Source organism: Carcharhinus amblyrhynchos, chromosome 5, assembly GCF_965287045.1.
Source record: "Carcharhinus amblyrhynchos chromosome 5, sCarAmb.v2.hapA, whole genome shotgun sequence".
Lineage (NCBI taxonomy): Eukaryota > Metazoa > Chordata > Chondrichthyes > Carcharhiniformes > Carcharhinidae > Carcharhinus > Carcharhinus amblyrhynchos.
This window is the reverse complement of record NC_137328.1, coordinates 57,295,442-57,311,161: the sequence shown is the minus strand read 5'-3', so window position 1 is coordinate 57,311,161 and position 15,720 is coordinate 57,295,442. Positions and strand designations below refer to the sequence as shown.

The 15,720-nt window shown below is 43.1% G+C and overlaps 1 protein-coding gene across 2 annotated transcripts in view; it reads right to left on the bottom strand.

The window, feature by feature from the left end:
- Nucleotides 1-9,952: 9,952 nt before the first annotated feature.
- Nucleotides 9,953-15,720, bottom strand: part of frmd3 (FERM domain containing 3) — a 186,172-nt gene continuing 180,404 nt past the window's right edge. For both annotated transcript variants that reach the window (XM_080189680.1, XM_080189681.1), the window contains one exon: nucleotides 9,953-11,637. In XM_080189680.1, the coding sequence (XP_080045806.1) occupies nucleotides 11,039-11,637 (599 nt within the window). In that variant the 3' untranslated portion in view covers nucleotides 9,953-11,038. The remainder of the gene's footprint in view (nucleotides 11,638-15,720) is intronic.

The following is a 15,720-nucleotide window of genomic DNA, read 5'->3' as shown; positions in this document are numbered from 1 at the left end:
ATGGCCCTTCATAATTCCATGCTAAGTTATACCCCACTTCACACCCCCTTGGCCTTTTACATTCTCCATGCCAAGTTATGCCCCTCCATGCAGCCCCAATCGCTGCGAGCCCAACCAACCATTAGACTGTTGAAACAGCTACATCAAAAGGAAAATATTACTTGCCAGCTTTTGCTCTTGTTTATTTACATAAGATATGAGATTTCAAGTGTTTAGTTTCAGCTATTGATAATTTAAATGATTGACACATCTATAGAGATGTACTGAAAGTTAAGAAAGTGGAAAATTATCAAGGAACAACCAAGTCTTTTCACACATTCTATTGTTACTGCAGAGTTCATTGGTTCTGTACACAGTGTATAGTGGATAACTGAGCATGGAAGTGCCATAGTTTGGCATGGAGGTTATGAGGGGCCATGGGGCGGGCAGGGGAGGCATGATGGGACATGTAGGGGATTGTTCACTGTTTTGCTGTCATCATAACTAGGGTGAAGTCCTGAAGCACTGAGGAGGGCCTTTGAAACATACCATCTCAACACTTGGCAGCGCCTCTGGCTGCCTCTGAAGTATTTTTGGTGGGGGACAGGTGGGCCCGACTGCAACATGCTCCAAAGCCTCCTCTCAAACCCCCCACTCCCACCACTGCAGAATGTAAACCCTATCTTTGTTGAGATTTTTTTCATATAATTCCTGTACATTCTGTTAATGTAAATATATTCACTTGTCTTTGCTCTGATTGGTGTTTTGTATGAACAGTTAGGGTATTGATTAAAAAGTGACTTCATTTCTTCGTTAAAAAAGTTCTGAACATCGAAGTAAAACATCATCAGTACAACTGTTTACTTCCTACTGAATCCTTGAGTAATTAATTAAGCTATTTTGTTTATAGCTTAAGGTCAGTTGCGTACAATACCTAATAGTTGGCTTTAAGATTTTCTATCATTCAGGTTATAGAATGGTCAAGGACAGACTACGGTTAATCAACAGTTTTGTCAGTCCTGACCATTTATCTCATTGTTTGACACCCAATTCTTGGCTTTCATTAGCACAAAAGTTGTTATTGTGCTACAGTCTTCCTCCTTCTGGTACCATGAAGCACCCTAAGAAGGCATTGGCAACCATGGACTTCCATTTGATTGGTACAATGTGATTTCCTTGACAAAGTACTGCAGTGATTTGCCATTGGCTTTTATATTACAGCTGATCAGGAAACTTTCCTACCTCCAGGAGGCATATTGGAAGGACTTAGAAGTTGATTTGAATTGATTTATTATTGTCACATGTATTAGTAGATTGTAAAAGGTATTGTTCCTTGCACTCTATTAGCGACAAAGCATACAGTACATTGAGAAGGAAAGGATAGAGTGCAGAATGTAGTGTTACAATCATAGCTAGGGTGTAGAGTCAACTTAATGCAAGGTAGGTAGAAGCAGATAATCAACTTGTTTGGCCATGTTATAAACACACCTTCCATGGCCACTAAGTTCTGAAATGGGACTTGAACACAGAGCTTCCCGTCTTAAGGTAGGAATGCTACCCACAGTGCCCCAAGACCTCCCATGCATTAGACTAACAGTCGAGTAAAAGTCAACTGCAGCGTAAGGAACGAGGCAAGTGTTTGAGTTTCAAATACTTTAAACTGTAGAAGAAATAATAATTACACTTTAATCTGGGTTTTCTTAGCCATCTGCCTTCCTTCTAGCAAATTGAGCCAATTCAGTACTCTGCTGCCTGTATGCTAATTTACACCAAAGTCGTCTTCTACTCTAACCCCTCTGCTCACTGACCTGTATTGGCTCAGCCTGGCAACACCTCAATTTTAAAATTCTTATATTCTGTCACTGCCTTTCTGTAATCTCCTCAACTCCCTCAACCACTGGCTTGTGTTCCTCCAATTTTCCTCACACATCCCCGATTTTAACTGCTGCACCATTTGCAATGGAACGTGTCAGTTGTTTAGGCCCTAAACTCTGGAATTTCCTTCTGGAACCTCTCCATTTCTCTCTCCTTTCACGTTGCTCCTTAAAACTTACTATTTGACCAACTATTTGAGTGGCTCAATGTCAAATTTTTTCTGATTACAGTCCTACGAAACACACCACTGGGACACTTATTCTACAGGGGTGATTTTGAGCCTGCACTCTGCGTTTGCAGGAATGGTGGCACGTGCTCAAAATCTAAAGAGCGCAATTTGTTCTGGCGAGTTTCTGAGGTCCAATCTTACTAGCCCCTCACCGGTGGAGTGGCCATGGACCACAGAATACTCATTTAATATGTTAGTAGGTCATTAGTGAGCACACGCTCCAGGACCTCCCCCATCACTGGATATTCAACGGGCAGGGGTGTGATGTTACAGAGGTGCAATTTACAACAGGTCTATATAAGTGTGAACCTGGTACCTTCACCTCCGACAGGTATTGCAGAGGTAAGCGCTCAGGCAACCAGCATTCTCTGTGGTGTGCACTGCTCAGGAGGCACTGGACAGGACTCAGGGAACACAGATAAGTTCAACTTGGAGCCGGGGTTGAGGGCCCCAGAATCATTTCATGGACAGGGTGCGGGAGGGATCACTTGCAGGCCTTACCGTCCCTTCATGTTGGGCCATTCCTTGCATTAAAGGGATTGTGATGCCAGCAGCACATCCCGTGTCCTCCTTCCTAAGTTCCTGGCCATCTCACAGCTGAGGGACTACTCTCCCTTAGTGGGGGCTGGCAAGAGGGTGGGAGGGACATATCACTGCTATGCTCACACTCCACAGGGATGAGGTGCCAGTTGAGTACACTGATTCCCCCAAGCTTGGTGGCACGAACAGACAGGGTGAAGGCTCTGTGGATGAACAAAGTGAATTTTAATGCCAAGCAGTCAATATAATGGTGACCTATCTACACCGTTACGTATATTCAAACTGGGCCCACCCAAATGCCTACGTTTTTTAAATCTTCCTATCACCAGGATTCAGGGCTGAGGTTGAGGCAACTTGTTGGCTTCCACAACCTTTTGTTTGAGATGACTTTGGCAGGCATCCCCTGGGAGGCTGGGACCTGGTTTCAGGCAGCAAGGATGTTTAAGTGATTCCTTCCTCAATGTCAGGGGCTGGAGGTGTGTTAATCACAGGGAAGGTGCTGTCAGATGGCTGGAAACCCCCGCGGTCCATTGGCTGAGGGCTCCAGGCCATACTGATCCATGGGATGGAGGGGTAGCCAGACATTGATCAAGAGGCCCTCCTGTTCTCTAGCGCTGACACTCATGGATTCCCACAAGTGCCTGCACCATGCTGTCGAAGCCTTGCACCATAGTGCGGACATCTCCTGCCAAAGGAGTGCATGTCCTACAACATCCTGCAGATGCTAACCTCGCAGTGTTGGCCTCTGTGTGCCACAGTCACAGCACCACCTCCTCAGATAGAAGGTGATGGGACTCCTCCAGTCGGTCTTGCACTCCGAGGAGGGCTGCTATCATCCCTCCCTGATACTCATGGCTCTGCATTTGCAGCTCCAACAGCTTTGGGATGACTTATCCCAGAGGCACGTCATCAGTAAGGGGCTCAGCGGTGTCCTGAGCTCTGGCATCCCTGCGAGTGCCAGTTTCCTGGGACATCCCTGTCTCCATCTGCTGTGGATCTTCAGCTGTGAGATGTTCACCAGTGAGTGACTGAAAAACCTGCCTATTTATTGAATGCACTGAGATATGAGTGTCTGTACTGGTGCCAGGTAAGGGCGACAGCTGTGATGCCTCTTCAATGGTGGGGTTAGAAAAGCCCCATCTGAGCTGCTGGAGTCCAGTGGATCCAGGGACTGCAAGGATGGTCCAGCCTGTTCTGTTGGCCAGCCTGCAAGGGAAGGGATATGGCATCAGTGCATTATAGGGGATATGGAGGGACCATTGATTTCTCAATTGAGACTTGAGAAATGACAGCGCGAATTCTCTGCTGCCCCCACTTCACAATCAACACACGTGTAATCTTCCTTAACCCTGGCCGGGTTGAGGCTCACTTCTCTAAATGTATGAGGGTTCTCAGCTTTGGCATGACTCCAGCTGGCTGTGCCCACTCATGCCTGTTGTGGTTTGTCCTATATTGACATACAAGGGAAGAGTGTAGGTGGGAGCGTTGACATTTCAGATAGTGATAAGGTGTGGCAGGCATGGGGCTTGGGTAGGAGCTAGAGTGTATGGAGCCCAGCAGCTACTGGGTGGAACATGACGATTAAACATAAGAACATAAGAAATAGGAGCAGGAGTAGGCCATCTAACCTTTCGAGCCTGCCCCGCCATTCAATAAGATCATGGCTGATCTGAAGTGGATCAGTTCCACTTTCCCGCTTTCTCCCCATAACCCTTAATTCCCTTGCCTACCAAAAACCTATCTACCCGTGTCTTAAATATATTTAGCGAGGTAGCCTCCACCACTTCAACGGGCAGAGAATTCCAGAGATTCACCACCCTTTGAATGAAGAAGCTCCTCCTCAACTCTGTTCTAAACTGCCCCCCCTCCCCCCCTTATCTTGAGGCTGTACCCTCTAGTCCTGCTGTCCTTTCTGAGCGGGAAGGATCTCTCTACCTCTACCCTATCCATCGCCTTCATTATCTTATACATCTCTATAAGATTCCCCCCTCATCCTTCTAAACTCCAACGAGTACAGAGCCAGTCTATTCAGCCTCTCTTCATAGTTCAACCCCCTCATCTCCAGTATCAGCCTAGTGAATCTCCTCTGCACTCCTTCCAAGGCCAAAATATCCTTGCGCAAGTGCGGCGACCAAAACTGCACACAGTACTCCAGCTGCGGCCTCACCAGTGCCCTGTACAGTTGCAGCAAGACCTCCCTGCTTTTATATTTTATCCCCCTCGCTATAAAGGCCAGCATCCCATTTGCCTTCCTGATCACCTGCTGCACCTTCAGACTGGGTTTTTGCGACTCATGCACAAGGACCCCCAGGTCCTTTTGCACCGTAGCATGCTGCAGCTTTTCACCCTTTAAATAGTAATCCCTCCTCCTATTATTCCTGCCAAAGTGGATAACCTCACAATTGCTAACATTGTACTCCATCTGCCAGGTCCTCGCCCACTCGCTCAGCCTATCTAGATCCCTCTGCAGACTTTCCACACCCTCCGCACAATTTGCTTTTCCACTTATCTTCGTGGCATCAGCAAATTTCGACACCCTACACTCAGCCCCCTCCTCCAGATCATCTATATAAATGGTAAATAGTTGAGGCCCCAGCACCGACCCCTGGGGCACTCCACTAGTCACCAACCGCCAATCAGAATAGCACCCATTGATACCAACTCTCTGCCTCCTATTAGACAACCAATCCTCTATCCACGCTAATGAGATGCTAATGAGATTCCAAGAAGGAGGGGGGGGTGAACCTGAGGCTTGGTGTTGGCAAAGGCCAAGGTGGCTGAGGGAGGGAAAGGGTTGGACTGCAGCAAAGGCTAGTGGGAAACTGAGGGTAGATCACTTATCCTGGCTGAGCGAAGATCATTCATCTTCTTCCAACATTGCTGCCCAATCCTCTTCCAGAGTGTGTGCGCACTGACCAGGGCTGGCACTGCATCCCAGGTGGGCATGCTCACCCTGACAGAAGACCATGTCCTGGAGTGGGGATAGAGTGTGTCTCACCTCTATTCCAGTCCATCCAGCATCTCAATGAGGGCCCCCTTGCCTGCCGTCTCTTGCAGCCATTGTAGAACAAGTGCTAGGGAGTCATTTATACAGAGCTCCCCAGTACTTGCAGCAGTTAAGTCATTACAGGGCAGGCAAATCAGAGGAAACACACTGTAGGAGTGGCTTGAAACTTGTGGACAAACGTGATCGCTAATGAGGCATAAGATTTGGCTCAAAACATGCTGGCACTGTTTTTAACACTGGAACCAACGCACCGTCATTTTTTGGTAAGATTTCATCCTACATTAAAACTGTTACATAAATGCAAGTTGTTGCTTTCATAAAATAAATGAAGTTTCTCACTTTTCAGATTTACTGTTTGATTTTCATAGTTTGAAGTAAGAACATGAATCTCTGGGAATTAATTATAAAACTGATATCTGATTCAGTGGCTCAGACAAAGTTGCCACCCTTTCTAGCCATCACTGGAGCTAACTAATATAAAAGATAATTACTGCAGATGCTGGAATCTGAAACAAATAGAGAAAATGCTGGAAAATCTCAGCAAGTCTGACAGCTTCTGTGGCGAGAGAATAGAGCCAAAGTTTCGTCATCCAGACTCGTGTGCATGCGAGAGACAGAGAGAGAGAGAGAGAGTGTGTGTGTGTGTGTGTGTGTGTGTGTGTGTGTGAGAGAGAGAGAGAGTGGGTATGAGAGAGTCTGTATGGATTGATTTAATGATGTGATATAGTCCTCTAAGTGACTGGCACCCTCCCAGTACATACCAGCTACTTAAAAGGAGCATCATAACCATGCACAATCCTTTCCTCAGCTGTAAATTGTTGCTAGTTTCCAATAGGAGGTCACTGGATAACCATCAAGGACAGATTAACCCAGGCCAGTTTTCTCCTTTAAGTAGTCAGTTCTCTCAGCCCTCTAGTACCTTGGGAATATCAGTTAAATCAGCATTAACAGGAATCACATCCATGATCCTCCTGGTCCGCATAGTTCAGCCATTCCTCACTTTAATTCTCCCAGGATGTGGGAACACCATACTTGCTCAATATCTGTGTGTGAGGGAGAGTCAGACCAGAACATTTCAGCTGTTCGTACAGCTGGGATCTTCCCATTCCACTGATGGTACAGCCCCGCCATGAGTTTCCCAGCAGATAGGGATACCTTCAATGAGAACCCTGTTGACAGCAGCCAGATTAAAAGGTCCTGTCACTGGCTAATGGCGGGCCACCTTACGAAACACGTGGCGGGTTGTACAGAAAATCCCATCTAGTGTGCGCATAAGTCTGTGGATGGATTGGCCGGCCATTCCTGCTGGCGAGATCTTCCAGTCCCATTGACTGTGACCACCCTGCTGAGGGTTCCCTGGCATGACAGGTGCAAACAACGGGAAACCCAATGACAGCAGCACAAACATAAGATCTCACCAAAGGCAGACCAGTGCAAAATATGCCACAGGAGACATGGAAAACCCAGCCCTGTATGTGTGTGTGCGTGCAAGAGACAGAGAGCATGTGTGTGTATTTGTGAATGGGTGTGAGAGTGTGTGTGTCGTTGTGAGATGTAGGTGTGTGTATATATGTGCGTGTGTGTGTGTGTGTGTGTGAATTTCGTGTGTGTGAGTGTGACAGAGTCTGTGGGTGTTGTTGGGTTAAACTCCTGAAACTTCCTCACAGCACTGTGAGGAACACACATGGACTGCAACAGTTCAACACCACAATCTTAAGGACAATTGGGATGGGCAACAAATGCTGGTGTTGCCAGTGATAGTGAGAGTCTGTGGGTGAGAGTCTGTGGGTGAGAGTCTGTGGGTGAGAGTCTGTGGGTGAGACTCTGTGGGTGAGACTCTGTGGGTGAGACTCTGTGGGTGAGACTCTGTGGGTGAGACTCTGTGGGTGAGACTCTGTGGGTGAGACTCTGTGGGTGAGACTCTGTGGGTGAGAGAGAGAGTCTGGATGATTCTGTGAGAACCCAGACACTTGGAGCGAGTCAGAAATGCAAACCTTCTTTGTTCCCCTTCCTGGAAACCTATCCAAAAGCAGGTCAGTCAAAGCGGAAAGCCCAGACTGAGAGACAACCCTCTTCCTATGCCTACTTTCATATGAATTCTGCTGAGGCCAGCACAGAATGTGCAAGTGTTTGTGTAACCCAACTACTTAGCAAAGGCTTGTTTCCCACTCCTTCCCTGGTGACCTTGGGTGTCAATTTCTCTCTCTCTCGAGCTCAAGCTCTGTTTCTTAAGCATAAAGACAAAAAATGTTTTATTGATGAACTCTGCTGCTTGGCATATTTTAATAGGCATTTTTATTAATTACTCTTTCTTGAAGTTTATTGACTTGACATTGAAATTTCTGAATTTCATGATTAATGTTGTATGAAATTTTATCTTACCAAATTTTGACCATCAGCCATTGGAGTGAGAAAATATTGAAGAAATGTGCCCCCCCACCTAAAGGTGTTGAACAAGCCTGATTTAAATAAATATTAAATCACAAGCTTTTGATTTTGCAAAATGCACTATAAACATGTACCAGATCATGAAATTCCCAGTCATAATTCATGAGTCCATATAAATGTCTCATTTCCAAATAACTCAGATCAAGGTTTTACTTTTTTCAAGTGCGTCTACAATCATATGTTATCAAAGGAGGAGGATGGTGCATTGTTTTTTTAAAATATAATTTGAAGGATAGGATAGGTTTCAGGAACAGCAAACTGATTGATGCCTGACTGAAAGGAAAGCAACTCCTACTTCTAAGTCCTGAGACATCTGCTATCTTTGTCTGGCATCTGAAATCAAATGTGGGGAGGGGAGTTGTGTCTTATTTTGTGCCAAGTGTGATACTTTCTTCTCATATATGGCCTATGCAGCAAGACCAGGACAAAATTGGCTGATAATTGGCAAGTAACTCCCACCGCATAAGTACAAGGCAATGACTGTCTCCAACAAGAGAAAATTTCACCAACTCCCCTTGACATTCAACGGCATTACTATCATTGAATCCTCCACGAGAAACATCCTGACGGTTCACCATTAATCAGAAACTTAACTGGACAATCACATAAATACTACAAGAACAAGTCAGAGACTGGGTAATGTGTCAAGTAACTCACCTCTGATTCTCCAAAGATCCATCCACCATTTATAAAGCACAAGTCAGGAGTGTGGTGCAATGCTCACACCCATTTGCCTGATTACATGCAGCTCCAAAAGTATTCAAGAGGTTCAACGTTCAACAGCATCCAGGATAAAGCAGCCAACTTGATTGGCGCCCACCAATCACTTTAAACATTCATTCCCTCCATCACTGACACACCATGACTGCAGCATGTACCATCCGCAAAATACACTGCAGGTACTTGAAGACTACTTCAATAGCATCTCTCAAGTTTGCAACTTTTACCATGCAAGAGAACAAGGGCAGCAGATACTTGGGAATAGCACCATCTGCAAGTTTCCCTTCAAGTCACACACATCATTATGACTTGGATTTGAATCTCCACTCTATCACTGTTGTTGGGTTAAACTCCTGAAACTTCCTCACAGCACTGTGAGGAACACACATGGACTGCAGCAGTTCAACACCACAATCTTAAGGACAATCGGGATGGGCAACAAATGCTGGTGTTGCCAGCAATGCCGCCATTCCAGGCGCAAAGGAAATAAAATTAACATTCTAGAGTTTCTCTGATATGTGATACTTCCAAACATAACTTTAATACGTTTGCCAAGAGAACCCAGTTCAAATATTATCTAGATGGCTATCTGTGAAATTTCTTTCTGTACTTTTTGAAAACAGGGAATGATTTCAACTGATTAAACACAATTGTCAAAAGTAGTTTTTTTCCATTCATATTTCAGGAGTAATTTGAAAATCTTTATCAAATATAATTTTACTTTATATTATTGCCTGCAATATTTCTTTTTGACTTTTGACTGCAAAGTAATTTGATTAAATTTATTGGTCTGACTATCTGATTTGGTGAAAAGGATGCAGCTCTATGTTTTCAACTTTGAGCTTATACACAGAAGCAGGTCCTTGGCTCAATGTGCACTGATGGTTCATTGTGAACTGTGTTCTAAGCTGTTCTTTTTGAGTGGTTGTTTGTCATTGCCTTCCATTTATTCTAAGGCAGGGCAAGGAACAGGGTCTAAGTCTGCCTCAGCTGGAACAGGAACCAAACTCACATTTCCAGCGTTATTCTGAACTATTGCTAGCCACCTAAGGTAACACAGATACGCAGAAAATATCAAAGATTGGTGGGGGGGGGGTGGTGCTGGCTGGCACAATTGTAATGCTGTTATTTCAATTCTTGATTAGTTAGGCAGCGCAGATTGATTCTTTATTGATATCACGGATAAACATCGCGTAGGTAGTTGCCCACAGTGCTGATTGCCAGGGCAATCAACATAAATCAAACAAATATCCTCCCTAATCCATGGTTTAGAAAACATTTAGCTGTGAATGTTATCATTGTTAATATATGTGCAGTTATTTGAAACCCTGTGGAATCCAATATCACTGATTTAATAAGTGTCTTGTGATAAACTTTCAGTTTGCTTGATTATGTAAACGAAGTGAATGTATGCTACGAAATGGAAGAGTTGAGCCTGTTATCCTTCTCAGTTTATGATTCATAATCTCACCTTGCACAAACACAGCAATTTCTTGTAGCTTGTCTAACATTGGCAACTTTTGTCTCCTTTCTTCAAGTTTAATTTTCTCTTTACTGTCTCCTCCTAACTGAATACCTTTCAGAACATTAAGAGTTTAACTAAAAGGGGGTGAATTTCCATGGAATGGTGAGAATATTGTTTCCAAAGCTTTTACAGCATTTTGACATACTTTTCCCCCAAGTTACTTTGGACAAGTGGAAGAACCTCCATGGAAATTTACCCCCAGTGAGCTGGGTACTTCCTGTAGACCTAGTGGATAATTTCCAGTTACACAAAATAGTGTCTTGTTATTGGAATCTGCACAAATACTAAGCCCCCTTCCCCTCCAAAACCATGCATTTTTCCATATGTAACCCAGCAAGTATATGTTATGCAAACATACAAACAAGGTTGATTACCATAATGATTATTCATCTCCTTAGACCCTCTGGAATCTTGCATCCAACTTGGGAAGAATGAAGACAAAACACTAAGTAGTCACACACAAATACAGTAAACCAGAAAAAACTTACCAATGATTCAATAAACTCCTTCATGCCACACCTATTACTTTGCATATTACAATTCAATCATTTCATGAGCAGTTTTCACTTCAAAAATGAATAAAATTTCCTGAAATACTTCTTACCACATTAAAAAGGTACAAAACATAAAAACAGTAAAAACAGCAGAAATAAGTTTTGCTCAGAGAAGTTTTAACAAATTGTTACTCTTAGTCCAACTGGACACTGGTGTGGTTTCAGGAGTTGCCTAGCTTGTCAAGGATATAGTGTACTTTACAAGCCAGCCACTGTCTAAGTGGACAGTAGTATTCATTGTGAAACTGCTCAAACTCAGGCGTCTGCCGAATTTCCCTCAAAAATGAAGCATCAATGTCGGATTCCAGCAAGACCAAAAGAAGTGGAAAAGCAAAGAGCATCAAGCCCAGGCCCACCAGAAGGAGATTCACAAAGCTCTTCGCCATAGCATTCAGATGTTTGTTGCTTGTCAACAAATCAAAGTTGCTGGTGAGTACTTGCTTGACTTCCTTTAACTCTTCCTCTTTGGCAATCAAGAGTGCAGTTTCATTTTCATCTTGTTCATCATATGAGCCTCCTTCATCCCTCTGGTTCCCAAGTGGATGACTATTAAAAAGCAAATCAATACCACCATCTTCTACAGGAGTAGGCAAGACACTGGCACTTGGATTATATACTTGTTCTGATATAGTTAATACTTCTTCACTATTTTCCTCTTCGTTTTCACATTTGGATTCACCCATCTCTCCTTTCTCATTCTGTGGCTCTTTTTCCTTTTCTTCTTCAGATGTGGATTGATCATTCGTCAACAGCTCTCCACCTGAAAAATACAAGAACATTCAAAGATCTGGGTGATCATGACCCCTCACAACCTTATTCCACCCTGATGAAAATATGTGAGACTGTAGATGAAAACTTGTCTCCTATTTATTATGCATTCTTACTCTATTTCATAAATTGCTGATCCACATCTTATTAACTATTAAATATTTTTTCTCAAGTGATCTGCAAAACACTAACCTAATTATCAAATTGCAATGTGCTATATAGACTAAGTACAATAGCTCAACTCAGTATTTTCTATTTTCTTTGAGAGAATGTTATCTGGCCATGATGATGGTTTGCGTTTCTCCCTTACTGAAACTAAAAGGGCAAGGACACAATAAGGTTTAGCACCCAATGAGGCCAGCTTCTAACTGCTCTGGGCCTTGCTGATTCCATCAGCCAAACAACAAAATGAAAAAAATCAGATGAAGAATTATTACTACAAATTATGTGGGACTGAAAAAAAAGTTCTGTTGCGGATCATAGAACATAGAACATAACAGCGCAGAACAGGCCCTTCGGCCCACGATGTTGCGCCAACCAATTAAAAAGCAATGACCCTCTAACCTAAACCAATCCCTTTCCATCCATAAACCTATCCACGGATCTCTTAAACACCCCCAAACTAGGCGCATTTACAACTGCAGCAGGCAGGGCATTCCAATCCCTCACCACCCTTTGGGTAAAGAACCTACCTCTGACATCCGTCCTATAACTACCACCCCTTAATTTAAAGCTATGCCCCCTTGTGCTAGCTTTCTCCATCCGAGGAAAAAGGCTATCACTGTCCACCCTATCTAAACCTCTAATCATCTTATATGTTTCAATAAGGTCCCCTCTTAGCTGCCTTCTTTCTAACGAAAACAACCTCAAATCCCTCAGTCTCTCCTCATAGGACCTCCCCTCCATACCAGGCAACATCCTGGTAAACCTCCTCTGCACCCACTCCAATGCCTCCACATCCTTCCTATAATGTGGGGACCAGAACTGCACACAATACTCCAAGTGCGGCCGCACCAGAGTCTTGTACAGTTGCAACATGATGCTGCGGCTCCTAAATTCAATTCCCCTACCAATAAACGCCAAGACACCATATGCCTTCCTAACAACCTTATCTACTTGATTCCCAACTTTCAGGGATCTATGTACACATACACCTAGATCCCTCTGTTCATCAACACTATTCAGAGTCCTACCGTTAGCCCTATACTCTACACATCTGTTATTCCTGCCAAAGTGAATTACCTCACACTTTTCCGCATTAAACTCCATCCGCCACCTCTCGGCCCAGCTCTGCAACTTGTCCAAGTCTCTCTGTAAACTATGACACCCCTCCTCACTATCTACCACACCTCTGACTTTGGTGTCATCAGCAAATTTACTAATCCACCCAATTATGCCCTCATCCAGATCATTTATAAAAATTACAAACAGCAGTGGCCCCAAAACAGATCCCTGAGGCACACCACTTGTAACCGAACTCCATGATGAATACTTACCATCAACCACTGCCCTCTGTCTCCTATCTGCTAGCCAATTCCTGATCCAATTAACTAAATCACCCTCAATCCCATACATCTGCATTTTCTGCAGAAGCCTTCCATGGTGAACCTTATCAAACGCCTTACTAAAGTCCATATATACCACGTCAACTGCCTTACCCCCATCCACCTCTTTGGTCACTTTCTCAAAAAACTCAGTAAGGTTAGTAAGGCACGACCTACCCTCCACAAAACCATGCTGACTATCTCCAATCAATTCATTACTCTCTAAATAACTATAAATCCTATCGCTAATAATTTTTTCTGAAACCTTGCCCACAACAGAAGTAAGACTCACCGGTCTACAATTCCCAGGGAAGTCTCTGTTCCCCTTCTTAAACAATGGGACAACATTCGCTATCCTCCAATCTTCTGGCACTATACCTGTGACCAACGACGACCTGAAGATCAGAGCCAGAGGCTCTGCAATCGCCTCTCTTGCCTCCCAGAGAATCCTAGGGTAAATCCCGTCCGGCCTAGGGGACTTATCTATTTTCAAACCCTCAAGAATATCTAGCACATCCTCCTTATCAACTGCAATACTATTCAGTTTACAACCCTGTAACCCAGTGTTCTCCATAGCTACATTTATGTCTCCCTGCGTGAATACCGAAGAGAAATATTGGTTCAATGCCTCTCCAATCTCTTCCAGTTCTACACATAACTTCCCACTGCTGTCTCTAACTGGCCCTAATCTTGCCCTAACCAATCTTCTGTTCTTAACATATCTATAGAACGCCTTAGGATTCTCCTTAATCCTATCAGCCAAAGTCTTCTCATGTCCTCTTTTAGCCCTTCTTAACTCACTCTTTAACTCCCTCCTAGCCAATCTAAAGCTTTCCAGTGCAATACCTGAGCCCTCAAGTCTCATCCTGACATAAGCCTCCTTTTTCCTTTTAACCAGCGAATCAACTTTTTTAGTGCACCACGGTTCCCTAGCTCGACCATTTCCTCCTTGCCTGACAGGGACATACAGGAGAATAATAAGTATAATTTTTTTTCTGGAGTTACAACACAAATTGCAGGCATCAATCAGCAGTGGCTTCAAGCAACTGAATCTAAATATGGTACATCTAAAATAAAAATTATATGAATGGCATTCATGCTAACATTTTGCCGCCCGCACAAGTATATTGCCATGAACCACTTTCACTATTTAGTGCATTTTTTTCAATGATTAGTATCCACAACAGTATCAACTGAAGTACTGTGTTGAATTCTGGCTATACTTTAGGAAAGATGTTATGGTCTTGGAGAGAGTGGAAAAAAGATTGACTGTAATTTTATTTGGGAGAAGAAATTTAATTGATGCGGTGCGACTGCAGGAAACCGGGTTTGTTCTCCTTAGAACAGAGGGGACAAGAGATTTGACAGAGGTGTTCAAAATTACGAATAATTTTGACAGACACAAGGGTCAGGAACCAGGGAACGTAGATTTAAAGTGATTGGCACGAGAACCAGAGGCAATATGAGAAAACATGAGTTGCTGTGATCAGAAATGCATTGCCTGAAAAGGATGTAAGCGGATTCAATGGTCACATTCATAAAGAAATTAGATAAGTACATGAAGGGGAAAAATTACAGGATTAAGGGGAAAGGATATGGAAGTTGAGTAATTAGATGGCTCTACCGAAGTATCAACACAGTTACAATGAATTAAATCAACTTCTGTGCTAGGGGAGGCAATGGCTTAGTGGTATTATTGCTAGACTATCAATCCTGAAACTCAGCTAATGTTCTGGCGACACAGGTTCAAATCCTGCTTACAGTAGATGATGGAATTTAAATTCAATAGGAAATATCTGGAAGTATGAATCTATTGTTAACTGCTGGAAAAACCCATTTGGCTTACAATATCCTTTAGGAAAGGAAACCTACCACCCTTACCTGGTCTGGTCCACATGTGACTCCAGAGCCACAGCAACCTGGTTGACTCCCAATTGCCCCCTGAAATAGCCTATAGCAAGCCATTCAATTCAAGAGTGACAAAGTTTGGGCAACAATGCCTATTCCCCACAAATGAATAAATTTTTAAAAATTAGTTAATACATCTATGATAATTCACTGGTTCACTGGCTTCAAACAATATCTTGTCAATTTAAATGCAGTTGCAATAATCACCTTTTGCTATAACTGAAAAAAAATCCACTATGCCAATTTGAGAAAGTGTCACAACTAGAGCATAATTCCTATAAGTCACTTCATTCATTCATTTTTCTCTGAGACTAAAATCTCTGTCAGGGAGAAAGTGGTAACCATAACTCATTTATATTTCTAATAGGTTTTTTTTGTAAAATGGCATCAATATTTGTTGCTCATGCCTTTTACATTGGAGCTGATTGTGTATTTATCATCTTAAATGCAGCATTAAGACTTAAGATTATTAAAATGTGATACAAGTTACACACATTTTTGACTCCAAAGCACAATTTAAATTCAAATATACAATTATTTCACAAAAGTGAATCAAATAAATTAGCCTATTAACCTGGAAAATTTCCCAAAAACAAATCTATCAATTAGGATCAGTGACTCAA